This window comes from Xiphophorus hellerii, chromosome 5 (assembly GCF_003331165.1).
Source record: "Xiphophorus hellerii strain 12219 chromosome 5, Xiphophorus_hellerii-4.1, whole genome shotgun sequence".
Classification (NCBI taxonomy): Eukaryota; Metazoa; Chordata; class Actinopteri; order Cyprinodontiformes; family Poeciliidae; genus Xiphophorus; species Xiphophorus hellerii.
The window spans coordinates 17199600-17218529 of record NC_045676.1 but is presented as its reverse complement, the minus strand read 5'-3'; the positions used below and the strand labels follow the sequence as shown (position 1 = coordinate 17218529).

The 18930-nt window shown below is 37.3% G+C and overlaps 1 protein-coding gene across 1 annotated transcript; it reads right to left on the bottom strand.

Moving 5' to 3' along the window:
* Positions 1 to 372: 372 nt before the first annotated feature.
* Positions 373 to 18686, bottom strand: LOC116720494 (rho GDP-dissociation inhibitor 1-like). The gene is made up of 6 exons (XM_032563793.1): positions 18555 to 18686; positions 12311 to 12499; positions 6460 to 6543; positions 4798 to 4874; positions 4275 to 4338; positions 373 to 1977 (listed from the first exon to the last, which is right to left on the bottom strand). Exons 2-6 carry the CDS (start codon positions 12495 to 12497, stop codon positions 1778 to 1780), a joined length of 612 nt encoding a protein of 203 aa, XP_032419684.1. The 5' UTR covers positions 12498 to 12499; positions 18555 to 18686; the 3' UTR covers positions 373 to 1777.
* Between the last annotated feature and the right edge of the window lie 244 nt (positions 18687 to 18930).

Below are 18930 nucleotides of genomic sequence, written 5' to 3'. Positions count from 1 at the left end.
GAGAGTCAAAGACTCTCACTATAAAAAAAAGTCTGGATAATATAATATGTAGGCATCCAGTAGAGTTAGTTAAAGACCGCTGGTAGGACAGAAACAGACTAGTTTAAAAGATTTACCAAACTGTTGCTATGGAGACCTGGTGTCCCCAACATGCCACCCTTTGCAGCAGTTCTCTAACAGGAACTTGTGGAGATTTCAAACTGATTTACTTGAAAGAGGCACCAACTTAAAATTTGTTTCAATTCAACTTAGCAGTGCCAAGAACTCTGTCACACTCTGCAGGTGTGCCAATGATCATTTCCGCAAAGATAAACTGCTTCCTAAAGCTTCGATGGTGAAACACTACTTCACTGCAAAGCACTGCATCAGAGGCCAAGTTGAACAAAATCTTTATTGACCAATAAGAGCAACCACAAATGATGATATAATACACCCCACCAGCATGCCAGCGTTTTCATAGAAACTGTACAATGTGAAGGAATGTATGGCGCAGGAAAATAAACATAGCAACGAGAACAAAGTGTTTTACATCCAGATGTTCTGGTACAGTACAAGTTTAATTTTATCTAACATTGGTTAGTTTAGTGTCACCTGATCTCATGTTGTGGGTGGGTCAGTCAGCAGGTTGAGCCCAGACACCGCCGAGGTCTCCGGCGGCGGCAGCAGCAGGCGGTGCCTGGCTCAGCCTCCTCCACGCCTCCTCTTGACAATCAAAATGAACAATGTAGTGAGAACGGTGTACAATAAGGCAAAAAGGGAACAATAAGCAAAAACAGCTTCATAATGTTAGTTTTCCTCCACATGACTGTAGTTTGGTACTAAGGCCTCACGGCTGGGACAGGCAAGGTTACCAATACTTTGTGTTCGTTTTTTTCCCCAATTCAGTCGTAACATTCAGTCAACTCCAGAGAGCAGGAATTAATTCAGATTGGTGGGGGGGGCGGTGGGCTTGTGCAGGTAACAATCTCCACTACAGCAGGACAACAAACGGTGATGAAACAAAGCCTTTCGGGAACAGACCAACTGATAGGAGAGTGCTGCTCGTACACTGAAGACACGTTGATAAGTTTAGACATAAGGCAGCTACTTTTCTACTCGACACTCCCTTATTGACTTTGGCCCCACCCTCCTGGATGGAGGGGGGGTGGGCGAATACATTTAGTGAAGGTGCTACGGAGCAGCTCCGATCGAACTGTTACAAGGCAGGTATCGGTTCTTGTATCAAAAGACACCAAGTGAAGGAATGGTAGTGTGTGGGAGGGAAGGGCAGAGCGGATGCGGTGGGGTTAGCTATGAATACAACAGCTGATTAACATGTGAATACAGTCACATTACACAACCATTGATACAATTAGATATAAAAAAAGGCAAACAAAAGTTGATTGTACAGTTGCTTGTCCACATGTACTTCATACTGAAAGAGGAAGACACCATTCTGGCGGGGGGAGGGGTTAATCTCTTCAAGCAGCTAAAACCAGGAGGGTCGAAGCTGGGTGTGAGGAGGCTTGGTGCTACATAGCAGGTCTGTGAACAGAGGAGGGTCGTGAGCAACCAATGAGCCGCCGTGCAGGTAGTGATGAAATGGACGGAGGGAGGAAGGGGTGGAAGGCAGGGCGAGCTTAAGACAGTCAGGCCACAACTAAGGCATGAGAGCATGAAATGCAAAGTAACAACAAAGAAGGCAGAAATGGTGGACAACAGGATGAGGATGGGAGGAGGGATAGAGGAGGGGTGGGGTGAGGGGAACAACCCTCCACCCCAAACACAAAGGCCTCTTTTAATCGTTCCAGTCTTTCTTGATGTTGAGGTTCCACTCCCAGGACAGGTGGTCATGCTTGTCGTCGTCGGTAAACTTGGATTTGATGACGTAGTTGCCGCGGGCCAGCATGCCTTTAGGAGCCTCCTCCATCGTGGTCAGGAAGTCGTATTCATTCGGGCGAGGGCCGTAGCTGCCCACCATGTAGTCTGACTTATCGACTGTCAAGAAAACAGAAAATGGTTTAGTCAGTTTGTCTTCATGGTAGGGCTGCGACACAACTAACTCTGTGTTTTATCGTTTGTTCTGTTTGTCGCTCTTAGTTTGATTTTGTTCAATATCTAGAGATAAAGAAATCTCAATCTGCAAAGAGGTCCGAGTTCTATTGTCTTGTCTTCTGATAAAGCGATTTTAAGCCCATTGTAAGTTTTAACATGTCAACAAAATTATGTCTAGTTTATTTTTAAGGTAATGAGTTCATTCAAGATTAGTTCAAAACTGAATAATGAAGCTATGTCTAAAACAAAAACATAAGAATTTCTGCAATATATTCAATTTAAAAACAAAACGCTGATAGGCAAAAGACCATTCCAAGAGGATAACATCTGAATGCAGCTTTGCATAGGTCATAATTTTTTAATTAAATAAGAACCTGTGAATGTATCAGTCTGTAAGTGAACACCAATTAAATGTTCACTTACAGGTAAACTTTTTTGCATTTTGTTAATCAAAAATAAACTTAGTAAATGACCTAGCCTCCATATAAAGATCACATTCGAAACACGTCTGTTGTATAAAACATCATTAGGTTATTGACTTGAAAACTATTACTCTATAGGCTAGTTATCATCTTTACTACAAACCCATTACTTTGCTGGTCATTAATATATTACTGGTTGATATTGCTTCATGTCATTAATATATTACTGGTTGATATTGCTTCATATGTTTTATCTGTCATAGGCTCACTTTATTTCTATTTATTTTTATTAAGTCTGACTTTTATGTTCTGTAAATTGGAACATCTTTTTGGGCTCTGTGGGAAATCTGTTTCCCAAAAAAACCTAATAGGCAGTGTGAGAACTTCCTGTCCATTTAATCATTGCTGAATCTGTTAAAGTACGTGTTAACAGTAAAGAGATGTGAAAAAAATCACTTCCAAATGCCCAGCTGCTGTCCAGTTCAGGTTTCCATGGTGACCACCAGTACAGCATTGCATCTAAATCAAACCTAAAACTTCACAAAAACTGTCGTACTGGTTTTCAGGAAAGCTGTGATCATCAGAAATTCTCTTAAATGTCCGTCGTTCTATTAAACAGAAAAAGAACTAAGGTTTTATGTCACATCTACCATTAAATGGTAAAATCATGCCACCTACTGGCATAAATTATCTTGCAGTTGTGTTTTATTTTAAACACGGTTCCCTCAAATTTTCCCAAGTCAAAATGCCAAAAGTTTTAAGACTTCAGTTCCAGAGCTCCCAGTTGGTTTCTGAGCTCAGATTTAAGTACAGAGTCTGCAAAGATTTGACAGAGAGGACAGAATGGACGGATGACATGCCAGCAGATATGACAAAGATAACGAATGGATGATTTGCTGGATGGAAGAAAAATTATTGGTTAGATAATAAATGGATGAAGGGGGATTGAATGAATTGTTTATTAAAGGAATGGACAGTTTGAGACAGATTGGATGTTGGACAGAGAACGACCAGTTTGATGGGCAAATATGAACGTGAAAGATTATATTAAATTAATAAACAGGATGGACGTGTAAATGACTGGACAGACGAACGACTATGAATATTTGAAGTAAAAACCATCAGCTAAGTTGTTGGAACAGTTTCTATTAATTCAGATTTTTATCATGTGGACAAATACAGCATCTGTGGAGAAACTAATTTTGATACTTTTCCATCCTGGAAAAATACATTTTAGATCTTTTAAATACTGTGGAAAAACTCGCAATACAACCTGGTCATTTTAGGAAGCAAATTAGTAAAAAATGACATTTACAGAAGATTGAGCTGGATCAAAATATATTCCTAAGAAATAATTAACTAAAAAAATACAGTTTGACTATAGAGTGCATGTTGTAGCCTAAGATTTTTAATTAACAGCAGAGACATTTATCACAGTTTTGACATTTTTCATTAGCATAAGTGTAAATAGTCACTCTTAATTATGTCTCTTAAAAGCAGAATAAAATAGAGAAACCAAGCAGTTACTTTAAGGATTTTACTTTTTTTCAGTCTGGATGCTTTGGAGGAAATGTAACAATATAAACATTTCCCAACCAACTGACAGCTGTTTACAGAGTTAGTTTAGCGGCAGGTGATGCAAAGCCAAACGGCCTTTGAAGTGGAGTGGATCTCCAGATGAGCCTCTGTGAGGAATTTGGCTGCAGGGAGTCGTCACTACCGTTTGGTTTTGGACAGAGCCTGCTGAGCTTCAGAGACAGCAGAGTAATGTCTGTGGACAAGCGGTTCAAAAGACATCAGGAGAAGCTGCTGACTCACTTTTCATTCCTTTCCTGAATGTCTGCTGCACGTACTTCAGGCCTGAAACAATCTCCTTGTTCACCTGAGAATACAGACATCATCTGAGATATTAGCAGAGACAAATCTTACAAATTAGTATTTATTGTTTCATAACAAGAGTTGAAGAAAATTAGTAATTTAGGGTTTTTTTTTCTCTTCTGCAAAGTGAATTCTTTGAGTTTAGCAGACCTGAAATGAGCTGCAATGGATAAAAAACATGGATGGAAAACTAAATTATTGGGCCTGGCAGTAAAATGAGTTATCACCATTTCTCCTCAAAACGCAAACTAAAACCTGCTGGGGGATATCACCATGGTAACTGACATGGTGATATCCCAACACAAGAACAACACAAAGTGGAGTCAGTGTCTTTGAGGCATTACTCTACAATTTCAGGGATATTACAGTCACGCTGAATCTGTGCTATAACTACTATATAACCATGTATATCTATATTTGAAGAAAAAGATAACTCCTAAAAGAGACTGACATGAGCTCTTACCTTAAAGCTGATTTTTATTTTGTATTCTACTCCCTCCTTTAGCACGAAGGCCTGCTTCTTAAAGGCTTCTAGGTCTCCTGTAAGGAAAGTTGAACCGTCATGAGAATTGAGGACAGAAATCAAAAATCAAGAGTCCCACTCAAATTAGTTTCTCCCTCATTTCATTAAAAAAAAAACAAAAAAAAAACATCTGTCATACTTAATGCCAATATGCTGCCGGTTCTGAAATTTGCAGCAAAACATTTTTTTTTTCATTTCTTCATGAATGCCACAACATCAGTTCTCAATATATAAAACAATGTATTTTCTGACTTTGTAGCACCCTGAAGGTTTCAGTTTTAAAGATCAAAGTTTTTTTTCTGGGGAAAAAAGTATAAAGTTATTTTCTACACTAAACACAAATTTGAATTGTTTGTGATCTGAAAATTTCAGCATAATTATCCGGTTTTTAATTTTTTGTGTAAAGTTGTTCAAATGTCATCACAATTTAGAACAAAGATATTTTTTTTTCCACATCATTACCATCTATAAGGAAATCCTTAAGATTGCTTAAAATACATTGCAAGAAAGTCTGTCTCTTCAGAAGAGCTTATAGTACTGTAAGTAGGACAACTCAGCAGAGAGACTACAAACGATAACTTAGTTTTATTTTTAGGTTTCTGCAGAGCCTATTCTTCACACCCACCTCATTTAAATCCATATTTGGTGCAGGCGCACAAATAAATATGAATTTTATATAGACTTTGGGTCCTGGCGGGTTTTTTTTAAATTCTGGACACTTAAACGTAATACATTTGTTTAAGTGAAAGAACATGCATACAAACACAGTAGTTTACGTGCATTGATCATCTTCCAAGTCCTGAACTAGAGGAGTTTAAAAATGAACGGGGCGTCCCTTGTATGGTGACCCCAGGTCCTGCATCCCTGCCCCAAATCTCGTGCTATATAGCTTCTCCATATCCTATTATTTTATTTTTATTCTGTTCAAGTACGAAGTCTGCTTGAACTCATCATAATCAATGACTCGTCAGCAGATTCTGACTGCGTCTATATAAATAAGACGCCTCTACTAATTAATGCATACAAACTTTTCTTTAAGACAACACTTTGTAAAGAGGAGGTAAAGTAAATTATTCACACATTGTTCAGAGTATCAAATGTAAATATATCCAACGGTTCCCTACTTCAGCTAAGCACACCAGAACTACTCTTGTCGGCTCTCAGATTCAGTGGAAATATTAAAAATGTGACACCAACTCAGCATCGTCTCCATTGCATCTACAGAGCAGGCTGTCATAATTGGATGAGAAGTTTCAAAAAGCTGCAGTGATGCGAGGGAACACACAGCAGACACGGGACAGAATGTTCTGCACCGACTCAAATCATGGCCAGCTGGAGATTTTCCACTGGGAGTAAAATGACTTCAACTGTGTAAAATACGTTTATGAGCACTTCCAGGTCTGACAAAGGATAAGGAGATGTGTGGTTGTGTGAGGAAAGTAAGGCTCTGTTTATTTTTGTTGTTACACATGAGATTAGCTTAAAAACATTTGGCTGCATTCAGACCTCTTGTGGTTTTCTAGAGATATTTTGACCCCAATAAAAAAAAGACCATAAATATAGGAAAATATTGTGCAAACTGGATGAAAAAAATGGGCTTACCTTGCAGGTCCAGCACCAGGGGATTTGGTGCACTTTCACAAATGAGAGACATTCGGGTCACCTGGACATTAGGAGCATTTGGATCTGGATGGGATTAAAAAACAAACAAAATCTATATTTAGATTAATACCCTGACAACAGAGTCCTTTTCCAAAGGATGCTAACAAATGTTGGTGATTGCTTTGTAGGAACATACCATGTTAGAAATAACATCCCATCAAAGCCCAAAGTAGAATTTATAATCAACTTTTCCCAGTTCAAGATATGTGGCAAAGCTGTGGTTTAAAATATCAGCTTCCCACAACAGGAACAACTGCAGTTAGGCTACGGTCACAAAGCAGGTCTTGATGCTTGATTCAGATGTTTTTCTGAAATGCAATTTTTTTTTTCTGCTTTCGCAATCAGACTTCTGTGTGAACGGTTTACGACTCCAAAGCAATGCGCAGAAGAAGAATGTCACATGGCAGCAATGATGAATGTCGCACTCTATGTATCAGTATTGCAGTTATTCAACAATGGGAGATGGCAATACTGCTACATGATCATAAGATGAAGACGCTAATAAAAAGAATGCACAACTAATAGAAATGGTCTTTTGTGGAGCACTGACTCCAACTTGTGTACTGAAGTCTGTTTGGATCTTGGATCCGTAGTTGAACCAGGAGTGGTGGGATTATGATGTAATGAGCTTCACTGACAAATACTTCTTTCATAATTTCCCAAAATTATAATTTTTAAACATTATTTGCGTCCAAGTTTACTATATCTTGATTCTTCTGGCGCAAGTCTCAAATTAACAGAAAAAGTCAGATAAACTGTGACATGACCATTCAGATGCTTTGAAAACTATTGGATATCTGATTTAGTTCCAGATATTAAAGTGGCATAAATAAGACCTTTTTTTGTAGAAAAAAATAAAATTCGGCATGCAGTGAAAAAGTGAGATATGGGTCACATTTGACTGTTGTGTGACTTTTCCTTAATGAGCAATAGAATAATTAGACTGTACTCACATTTTTTAAAGGACTGTATCTTTAAATACTGCAAACCAAATCACTGATTTTAGGGGTTCTGAACATTTCTGCCCACATGAACATAAAATCCAGCATTAAAGATTGAGTCGCGACGGGAGCTGAATGAATTCCAGCATGGTATCATGACAGGAAGCCCCCTGTACAAGCAGTTCAGTCATAAAACTTCTTATCTAGTAAATATTCCATATTCAAGTGTTATTTGTATTGTTGGCAAAGTCAAAGTGATGGGTGAATTCAGCAACACCGTCACAAGATGGTAGCCCAGATGTAAAAATCAGTTATGATGAGGCTCAGTGCTTCTGGTCCAGATTTTCAAACTTCATGTGGCCTTCAGATCAGTGAATGGGAAGCATTGAACTGGTTTCCATGGCTGAGTGTCCAAGTGTCACATCACCAATTATAATGCAAAGTATCAGAAGCAATGGTGTAAAGTGCACCACTATGGGACTATACAGTAACTCAGATATGTTCTCTGGAGGGATGAATTAGGCCACTTTGGTAATTCAACACACAACTCTGAGACTGGCAGAGATGCTCTCTTTTAGTATCAGTATCTCTGACTGCATTATGATAGGTTTACATGTCAGTGCTGAGGGACGTTAGGCTTGGCTCCTTACTGATCATAAAAGGAATTTGTAAAGCTTCAGCTTACAAGCTAAATGTTGTGGAAAGTTCCATGCTCCCAACTTGTGTTAGACGGTCCCTTCCTGTTCCAACGTGACTGTGCACAATGCAGCATATATAAAGACATGGATGAGAGAGTTTGGTGCAGAAGAAGTTTACTGGTCTCCATAGAGTCCCAACATAACAGAACCATGCTCTCGTAAATTATACAACATAGTTCTTGTCCAGTATCAGTGTCTGAATTCTTACTCTCAGATGGTCAAACATTCAAATTCAAAAATACTTTGTTGATCCCAAAGGGAAATTAAATGTTGTTATAATTCGTTTAAAGAGTTATTGTAGATTGTGATAGCTGTGGGCAGGAAAGATCTCCTATAGCAGTCTGTATTACTACTTTGAAGAAGCCTCTGACTGAAGAGAGTGTTTTTCTATGTCATGAGGAGAACGCTCATCCCCATAAACTTACTCCTAAACCTTTTAGAAAGCCTTCCCAGATGAGTGGAAGCTGCTACAGCTACAAATAGTTAGTGGACATCATTAAACCGTTTGTGTGTGGCTGAACAAAAAAAAACATTTTAGTGTCATTTTTTAACCTCACATGACAAGAACCACAAATTTTGTCTTCTTCCTTACAAGTTTATTTTCAGGTCATTGCTAACCAAAGGCTAAGAGCTTTACAGACAGATGCAAATTTGATTCTTCAAGCAACCTTTATTATACAGCATTACACAGATGCAGTGTCCTGAAACATCAATCACAAACTGCAGCACAGACATCAGCTGGATGAGTATTTCTAAACCATGACTCTCTAGAGGGTCCACTATCCCCAATCCATCTAACTCAAATAATTTCATTACACCTCAAGTATGCCAACAATGCTGCAGAAACCTGTTAATCACCCATGTATTTAAGTCTTGTGTGTGCAGCAGGGAAACACCTAAAACATATAGGACAGTGGCTCTAGAGCACCAGAGCTGACAACTATTGGGATACACAACCATCAGATATGAAGATCTGTAGTCATCTGCACCACAGTGGGTCAGTCTGGAGGCAAGGAATGAGGCTATTTACGCACATTCCCACCAATCTGAGAAATGTATAGTTGGTGGTATCCAGCAGTTCAGACATTTGCTGTAGTCAAAATGATTTGAACTAATGTGGTCACTCCAACAAGCTAATATGCCCTTAATATACTTTGAGATTACAGCAATCCCAAATATTACTGTAAATATTTCTAAGTTCTTTAAAGCTATTCTGGAACTCTTGAAGTATTTATTAGTCCAGTTGCTGCAGCATTGCAGGAGGCCTGCGCATGATGCGAGTCCTGCATCCTGCAGCTGTTTAAATATGTGAGCTCCAGGGAGCTGAAACTGGGACACTTCTGCTGTAGTTCAGGCACTCTCTTTGGTAATTAGACTTTAGTTTCTTGGTTGCAGTGTAGCAAAAATAATTAGAAACAAATGGATTCATGGTTTAATCCGATGGATACTGGATCACAGTGCTGGAAAAACATGAAGACCAAGCTGATCACATCACTGATCCAACACAAAGTCAGCCAGCAGTGAGTGTGTGTTCACAACAACATAGGATATTTTTTGCTGTCTCGTTTAAGAACTTATAACATAATGAACACAGTTTAGTTCAAAATTATACATACTCCAAGCAGACTTAACCCTTTAATTTGACCAACATGGTTCTTCTGACTGAAAGTAAATTTATTTTAGAGAAGCTCAACTTCACTGATAGAGATTCTGTGGAAGGAGTTTTAGTCTGGGTGACTGAAATTAAACATTGGAACCTCAAAGAAGTTCATCACCAAAAATAGTTGAAATACCACTGGAAGCATGCAAAAGCTGACCAGCAGTTTGCTTTAATGCAAATGAAGATTAGTAAATGATTATTGAAAAAGTTCTAATAGTTTACATTTTTTACTTAAATGCAGATAAAAACATTGCAATTAATTTCATTTTGTTTTATTATCATGTGGTAGATCTCATTTTCTACCAGAAACAAAATTCTTGATGCAGTTAATGCAGAAATTCACTAATAAGGCCATATTTTGAACAAGTATGCATCAAATTAATATTTGAGGATATGCTTCCCATTTTAGTTGCATTTTGTACAACACATGCTTCTCATCATACAAACTCTAACCAGTCATTGGTCATATGGTTTAATTTGTTGTAATTCTTGAGTAAGTTATGGGGTGCTATTGGGTAATGACATTAGGAAACAGAGACCCAGATCCAGAGGAATTTAGTTTGGAGGCTACAGCTTATTTTTATGGATCCAGTAATTAAGCTTTGTATTTAATATAAATCCATAAACCTTTGTGTAAAATAAAATAACCATGTTTTTTTATCAATATATACAATGACATGTAAGGTGTGCATGAGTTACCAAACAATGATGAGTAATTATTCCTAGAGTAGCATAAACTTTAGCTTCGTACGTTGCAAAAATCTAAGATACTAATGTCTCCAATATTTGAAGTCTGTTTAGTTTAAATGCAAAGATCAGACAAAGAGGTGTGAGAAATAAACTTTAAGAGAAATAGTATGCTAGCTATACAGGCAAGAATATTTTGGGGTGAATGAGGATGATTCTGAAATATCTATAGAAACCCTGTTCTGATATCTGCCTGGTTTCCTCCTGCAACAGATCTCTCTTTTTCTCAGTAAGTTACAATCTTACCTGAGAAGACCCTGCATCATCGTCCCTGCTGCTGGCCTCTGGTCTAATGTCTCCTCCCTGACTCTCTGCTCTATTATGACAATAAAGATTTATTTTAAATATGCGAAAAGCAATAGTTACCAAAACGTCTGCACAAAAATGAAAAAGTTATTGGTTTTATTCATGGCATTGAATAACCAGCATTGGCAGAAGTGGGTAGAGAAGCCAAAAATTGCACTACTTCAACTTACTTTTACTCAAGTAAAAAAGTAGCGTTCCAAGAAAGTACTCCAGAGTAAAACAAAAAAGTGCTTGATTAAACTAAAGGCTACATAAGTGATCATAAAATCTGATTTAATATTTTAAAAATAATGTCAAAAAGATAAAATATAAAATCATGTGCCAATTATGGCATTTTAAAGACTACATTTTTAAAAATGACCAAAAAATATATACCAAAGACATTCAGGCCTTTCGCAAATCCTTCTCTTTTCTACTATTAAATTTTACATAAATACATACAGTAGGTAATGTTTATATTAGAACAGAGTAAAGTACTTCCACTGTCAATATGTAGTGTTTATTATATCTCATTAATGTCCAAATGACCCAACAGGCTCATCAGACAGAAAATAACAATAGAACAACAAAGCTGGTATAGAAACAAGTATGTAGGTGTTTCTGTATCTCATACATTTATGGTTAAAATGAGTTTGTTCTTTATTTGTTGAAGTTACTTGTATTGAAAAGAGCATAAAGAAATTTCACTCAAGTAAGAATAGAAACAATTCATAAGAATCAAGTTAAAGCAAAAAGTACAGTGCAGTAAAGCTACTCCGTAAAGCTCTTTTTCTATAAAATTGCTCAAGTAAATGTAACTAGCTACTTCCCATCTCTTAGCATAGATAACAACAACATTAGTATTCTTGTTAATGAGCTTAATGTGATGTATTGCTCTGGATGAGTTTGTCATCATTTAGCTAACATTATCTGAATCCAGCAGTTCAACTCAATTTACTCAGTTAATTTTGAAAAAAATGGCCAGTTTTTTGACTTTGGCTGGTTTGCTGCCATGACTAACGCACACCGGCGTGCTGCTCTGCTCAGCAGCACATCTCCCCTCGCTGATCCACACAGATGTAAAACAGACACTGTGTGCGCTCATGGTCCATTTAAAGACGGTTTGTAAAAACACATGTCATGGCATTACATTTGGTTTACCTACAGATCCCTCAATTCTTAGAGCAAAAAGCATTTTCTATAAAACACTAAACTTGCAGCAGAATATTTTTTAGTTCTTCAGTTTTTTCCAGCTTACAAAAAAAACACATCAGCTGTTAATGTCTATATCTCAGGCAAATAATTAGCCTCATTTCCAACACAATCCCACAGCAATAACAATTTTTAACACCAGAAGGGATTTAAGATTTAAGCTTCTTAAACCATGAAACTCTAGAAACAATTTCAACAGCAGCAGCACCTCCTCCCCCAATCAGGCACATAATCATACTATGACATACCAATTTCAGTGATCCCGGGGCCAAGCAGGGCTTCTTTGTATTTGCGTAGACTTTCGTCATCTTTATCCAGCTCCTGGATCTCTTTCACAGACTTCTGCGCTGGTGGTTTATAGTTTACTGGCTCTGGCTCCTCATTTTCGGCGGCAATGGCTGCTAGCTGCTCTGGGGTCACCTCATCCTCAGCCATGTCTGGAGAAATTAATAACATACATCAGAACAGCAGCAAAGCAAGCTGAGAATTTAGGAATGTAAAAGAAAACAGAAGTGGAAAGAAATAACCAAAACAAAGATAAACACCTATAGATACATTTAACCACCCTAATTTCAAATCCTGATTGAAGAGGTTTTGTATTCTGTACTGCAATGCATCTGGTGTGCTGCTGTCAGGTTGTACAAAAAGCCTCATTTATCTTGGTGCTGCTGCCCCAGCTCTGCTATCTGAAACCTGCGTTGAAGTAACGTCATCAAAATGAGTCATGAATTGAATTAGGTGTCATGGATCACATGACAGAAAGCCTCTCCACCAGGATATGGCGAAGTCTAGGTCATGGGAAAACGACTGACATGCCCTGGAATGACAAACTTGAGCCAACAGGGATGTTAAAAAAAAGACAGCATCTTGCACACATTACATTTCCTACATTAAGTAATATTTATATTGGAGTTATTTTTTATAAAATATAAAATATGGGCTGCAGTCCAGGAAATTTCTTTGAATTAAGAATATTAAGAACATTTATTTTGTCCTCATAAAGACACATAACATCAGTAATAAAGTCTCCAATGCAGCCAGAACAGCTGGCTATTATGAAAGCAAATAATAGTCCTTCTGCGCTTCCCCATGGAAGAGCTTAGGAGGTTAACACTGGAATGATTTCCTTTGCAAGAGCAGAGTAAGTAACAAAGGCAGGAAGAGCTCTGTTTACTCCAAGAGTCTTGACATTCACACTACAACCATCCAACACACAGCCTGCAACAGCCCCACAGACATGTTGGGAGACTGAAGTAATGCAGTCTAAATATTTTAAATCTCTAGGATTTGTGTCGATTCTTGTGAATTACTGTCTTAGCGCAGGATGATGTTTTAAAAAAATTTGGTGTAGCTACTCTATAGCTAAAGCAGTCCGATGAGGAAAACAGAGCAGTAAACTGAATGATGGGGCTCCTTTTGGAGAATTTACAGGTTAAAGCTGTGCAGAGACATTTGGGTAAAGTCATGAAATTACCCCATAGACCAGCACAGAACCAAGATAAATATATTACTTAAATTATCCCACAGGGATTTCGGAGACGAGCAATTAATAACCGTTAAATGATTACAACACACTCACATTAAACATTATCTTTGTTAACACATATCCAGCCAGGAAAGTCCAAAGTGACATGTTTGTCTCTTTAAGGACTTGAAATATCAATAAAACATTTGAAATGACACCAATTGTTTTAAAGATGTGACTGATATCTTAAAATTTTTAAAAATATATATTTTATTTTCTGTCTCTCTACACTGCTAGAGTATAATATTATCAATTTATGGAATAGTGAGGAGATTCTCAGAGCACCCTCCAGATTTTAGTTAAATTATTTAGAAAGCTCAAGTTTTTATTAGGTTAAAAACAGTGAAAGTAATTGGCTGCAGCCCAATTATTAGAGCCATTTTTTCAGTCACAGATAAACCGTAGATCCTTGAATGTTGAATAGCTGGTCAGGCACAATGGGACATTTGTTCACACTGCATAGAGCTCCAAACTAAAACTGATTTAACAATGGGTGGAAACAAGTTTCAGACATTTCAAGGACACAAGTTTGTTACAGTTCAACAAGCTTATATTTAATTTTTCAAGATATTGCTCTCATCTCCATCCTACAGTAAACCACTAATGTTTTTATGTACAGTGCTGGTCTCGCTTATTAGAATTTAAATTTGTTTAAATAACCTTCAAATAAATGAATCTTCTTCATTGAACACAGTGAAGAACGTATTTGCACACACATTTTAGTGAATGAATCCACTGCTGTTAATGCTTTGTACAGACCCAGTTTGACAAAATGATCGGATTTAGTCTTCTCAGATAATATTTCACAAACTTGGTGTATGCACACTGAGGGACCTTGATCATTTCTCTTTGTACAGTCACCCTAGATCATTGCTTGACTTCAAGACCCCATGCAGCATTTAGAGGACTTCTGTATGAGGGGACCAGAGAAGTTACCTTATTACCAAACTTCAGCCTGATTGCATAGAGAGTCTGATGTTTCATCCTTACATTATAGGATGATAATAAGGATCATCCTATAATGATGTCTAGGGATATGATTATATCCCTAGATATAAATCATATGTCTAGGGATTTATGATCATATGTCATAAATCCCTAGACATATGATCACTATGATTCTTCATCCCAGTAAAGTGTGAATCTTTGTGCATACCTCTGTCCTGGTCTCCTGATCTATCTGATCTGCTCAAACTAACAGTCATGACAGGAATGTCGAAGCCACGGTACCAGCAGCATATAGCGTGAGAAGCTCTAGGGCTAAACAAGCTGCCCTCCTTGCAAAAAAATTGCCTCATATATCCCCCTTCAATTTTCCACAAAACCTAGATACATTTGGTCTTCTACCAGAAAAAAGTCAAGAGGATTTTTTCCCACATTTTCTTTGTGATAAAAATAAAAGATCTATTTACATCTATGAGCATCTCTCTGGATTTGTGGATATTGTTAGAAGTAAAATTTTAATGCAACTTTATACAAAACTAGAGCAGCCTCATACATTTTTCTACAGTCATTTACAGTCACCTGTGCAGAGAATGGAATAATTGACTGGAAACATTGTATTGAAAAAATTCATTTGATATTAAAGTCTTCACAAATAATAAATCAAATCTGCAAGAGACAAAATTTAGACCAACACTATATATAAATTACCAAATGAGAAGCTGGTAAAGAAGAGGCCCTCAGAATAAATAAATTATGTAACTGATGACTAAGTTCAGTTGTCTCTCTTCCATAGAAAAGGCTAATTGAAGAGTTCCCATGTCTCCAGTAGCTGTGAGATAATGACCAATGTTGACTTATGCCTTTGTAGATAAATTCTCAAAATAGCTTAATTTCTTGCCCATCCTGTCAAATTGTTCACTTGTACTGAAGTAACACACAAAGTGCTAACATGAGATTCAAAGGATTCACAGTAATCCTATGAGAGAAAATCACCACACCCAGCTCCGTGTGGAAACAATCAGGCCAGCCACTGAATAGGACAGGAAACTTTACACAAAGGGAGAGTGAATGATGCTGGGTCTTTATACACTGGTGCAGCAGAAGTTCCTATAAACCAAACTTTGGGATTCTTTACTTCTATATCCTGGCTCTCCTATGCTGCCTGTGTTGATACATGATTTGGTGCCACTTCTGATTAAATTACACCATTATGAGCTGTAGCTACTTTAATGCTTCTCATAAATCCCTTAAACAATTTGTAAAATTATGGCCCTTGGGAAATTTGGATATTGTTTATATTTATTTTGAAAAATTATATTCTGATACGAGTTGTGATTTAACACAACTAAATGACTGTGTCTGCTAACCCTAAAAGTTAGCAGACACTTTTAGGGTTAGTGTGTCTGCTAACCCTAAAAGTTAGCAGACACAGCTGGGGTTAGCAGATTCAAGCTGGGATTTTTTCCACTCAAACTTCCATTAGAGCAAGGGTGTCAAAGTCAGTTTCATTTTGGGCCACATCAAAAAATCTGATTCTACTTAAACGGTCGGTTGTGCCATTAAACTGTTAAAATATTAATGAATATTAAAGTCCCTCCAAGATTTTGAGATCGTTTTTGTGTTTTTTGTTTCAGATTGTGACTGTATGCAGGATCATATCGTTGCAACCCTACAATCTATGTGTGATCTCTTGCCAAAACAAGAAACTACAATTAATTTATCATTTTTGTTGTCACTTTTAAGTTTATTGTGTTACAATTTAAAACCAACATCCAAACATTCTTCCACTTTTTTTTTTGCTGGTCTTTCGTAACAGTTCTCATGGCTGCTGTTTCCACTTATATTCATTTCCGTTCAGTGCAAATGTCTGAACACTTCTGAGGAAATAGGTTTGTTTTCAAGCTACTTTATGAGTGATCATTTTATGGTTCAGGCACAACAACAAAAACATCTCACCGTGCATGAATAACATAACTTGGTAAATAATTTCAGATGAATTTTTTAGGCATTTTGTAACTTGCAGCATGCTGTAAAGACAATTGGTCATTAGTTTTGTAGCTGAATCTTTGCTGGAATGTGCAAAACGCTTGAAAGGGAAAGGCATGTTTGGCAACTGCAGATGTCAACCTTAATGAGCAAAATGTTTCCTTGTGTCTACCCGAATCTTAGCTATAAGGTGAAATGGCAAAATAGTCAAATAAAATTAAACAAGAAAAAAGGCACATCAAAAGGCATCAAAGCACTCTGCTACAGATTCAAAACTGCTAATATTTCCTTTATATTTTGCATACATTTTAAAGTACTTTTAATGAGACACTATAGGAGGTACCAAAAAGGGCAGAGTGTTTTCCAGTTGAATGAATCAACGCAATACAACGCTGCCTGATCCAAAACATTTTGAAGCACACAACTGCTCAGAGAAGGCAAAACAAAACAAGTGCTTACAAAACAAAACAAGTTCAGCAATTTGGAAATACATCCAGTCTAGAAAGAAAACAAGAACATAATGTGGAAACCAAAAGGGGTCCCATCACTTTTAATCAACAAGGTTTTAAATCTGCAGTTGGCAAAATTCAATCAGCTAATATCAGCTTTAAAGAGAGAAGAACAGGATAAGATAACTTTTCAAAAAGCACACAAAAGATAATACCAATATAAAATGGGTGTTTATATTTGTTTTGCTAAAGTTTATGTCACACAATTAATAAACGCTATATAAAACATAATATAGACAATATCCTTAAGCAAAAGGAATAGTTGCTCCTTTTCTCTTTTGAATAAAAGTGAATACATCACAAACTTACAATGATCATCATCATAATACTTCAAAACCATGAGAATCTCATACTGATCAATGCATAAAAAGGCACAAACCACCAGAAGTTGTTATACAGCTCTTCCTAAGTGACAGCATGGCATACAGAAAAAAAAACACTTTATTGCATTATCATCAGCTTCTATGATGGTGCTGGCCATCTTAAAAATCATATCCCCTTACAAAATGAATTCAAATAAAACCTGATCTATTAGCAGTAGAGTCCCTCTTTGTTTGTCCAACTTCACTTATTTTACTGAATGGGTTGTTATATATAACATTCTTATTCATTCTTACCATGGAAAATACTTAGTTATTATAAATGTGGTAATGGCAAACTAATTGAAGATGTTAGGAAAAACAAACAGTATCATTGTCAATGTCACTTTTGAAATTTAAAATAATTTCCTCCATTGATGGTTTGATGAAATACTTCAAATCTTTATAGCTGAAAATATGACAGCAATTATTGTTTGATCCTCAGCTCAGCTGCTAATTGACTCCTTAAGATATAAAAGGTAGATTAGATCAACACTTCAGTGATGTACCTATAAAGTATAGGTACAGAATTATAGCTGTGAAACTTTTGTGAAAGAGCCTAAAACAAGGTTATAGATATATTTTAATCAAGCCTGATAAAGACGTCAATGCAATGGCAAGTTACATTTCATTTGTATTTTGGTCAAGTGTGTAGCCCTAAGGTAGTAATAATATATTTTTTTAAATAGTTCGTGGAAGAGGTGGAGGATGTAAACAGGAAAATGCATTCCTACCATAGTGATTAATATAAACTGCTCCTCTGAAAAAAGTGTAAATGTCATGAATGTGAAGGCTACAAGCTAACAAACAGGATTGGTTTTTTCCCCCAGGAAAACCGTTGTATATGCTGCGTTTTACACAACACTTCAGCGACAGTAGAGCAGATCTCAAAATTAACGACGTTATATTATTGAATGAATAAACATTTTCAAAATAAGGCTCAACTTTTCTAGGCGTGGGCCCTTTCTTACAGGGTGGGACTGGGAGAAAAGACAGGCGGCTGGGAAACAATCCAGCCAAGCTAGCTGTGCCTTGCAGCTAGCACGAGCGTGACAAGTTTTCATCAGTCAGAGCGCGAGCAGCGTCAAGACCGACTCAAAGCAGAGCGAAGACCAGAAATAGATTCAGGTCAATGTTATCTGGTGGCTTTTGCACCGCGAGGACTCACCTTAAAGTTAAAAAGCCGCAGTGATTTCAGGTGCCTCTGCAGTAGGTGCGTTCGTTGCTCTGAGCCCCTTGTGTAAGTATGGCGAACAAGGGAAAGGCGCCGCCCCGTTTACAGGCACGGGGCCGCGCGCGCGCTGCACGCGGCTGACGTACTGCGGCCGCGCGCTGAAATTCAACAGTCTTTCCTTCCTGCGTTAACGTGAACAATGGCGTCATGAAACAATAACAGGGTTAGACGGAATTGTAAAATAAAATAATTTCAAATAATTTGAATAAAATGAAAATAGATACTTCTGAGCACCCAAAAGTCTGCTTCTCAGACAAATACAATATTCAGATCAATAAAAATTACTTGCAATACATAAACGGGAGGCTAC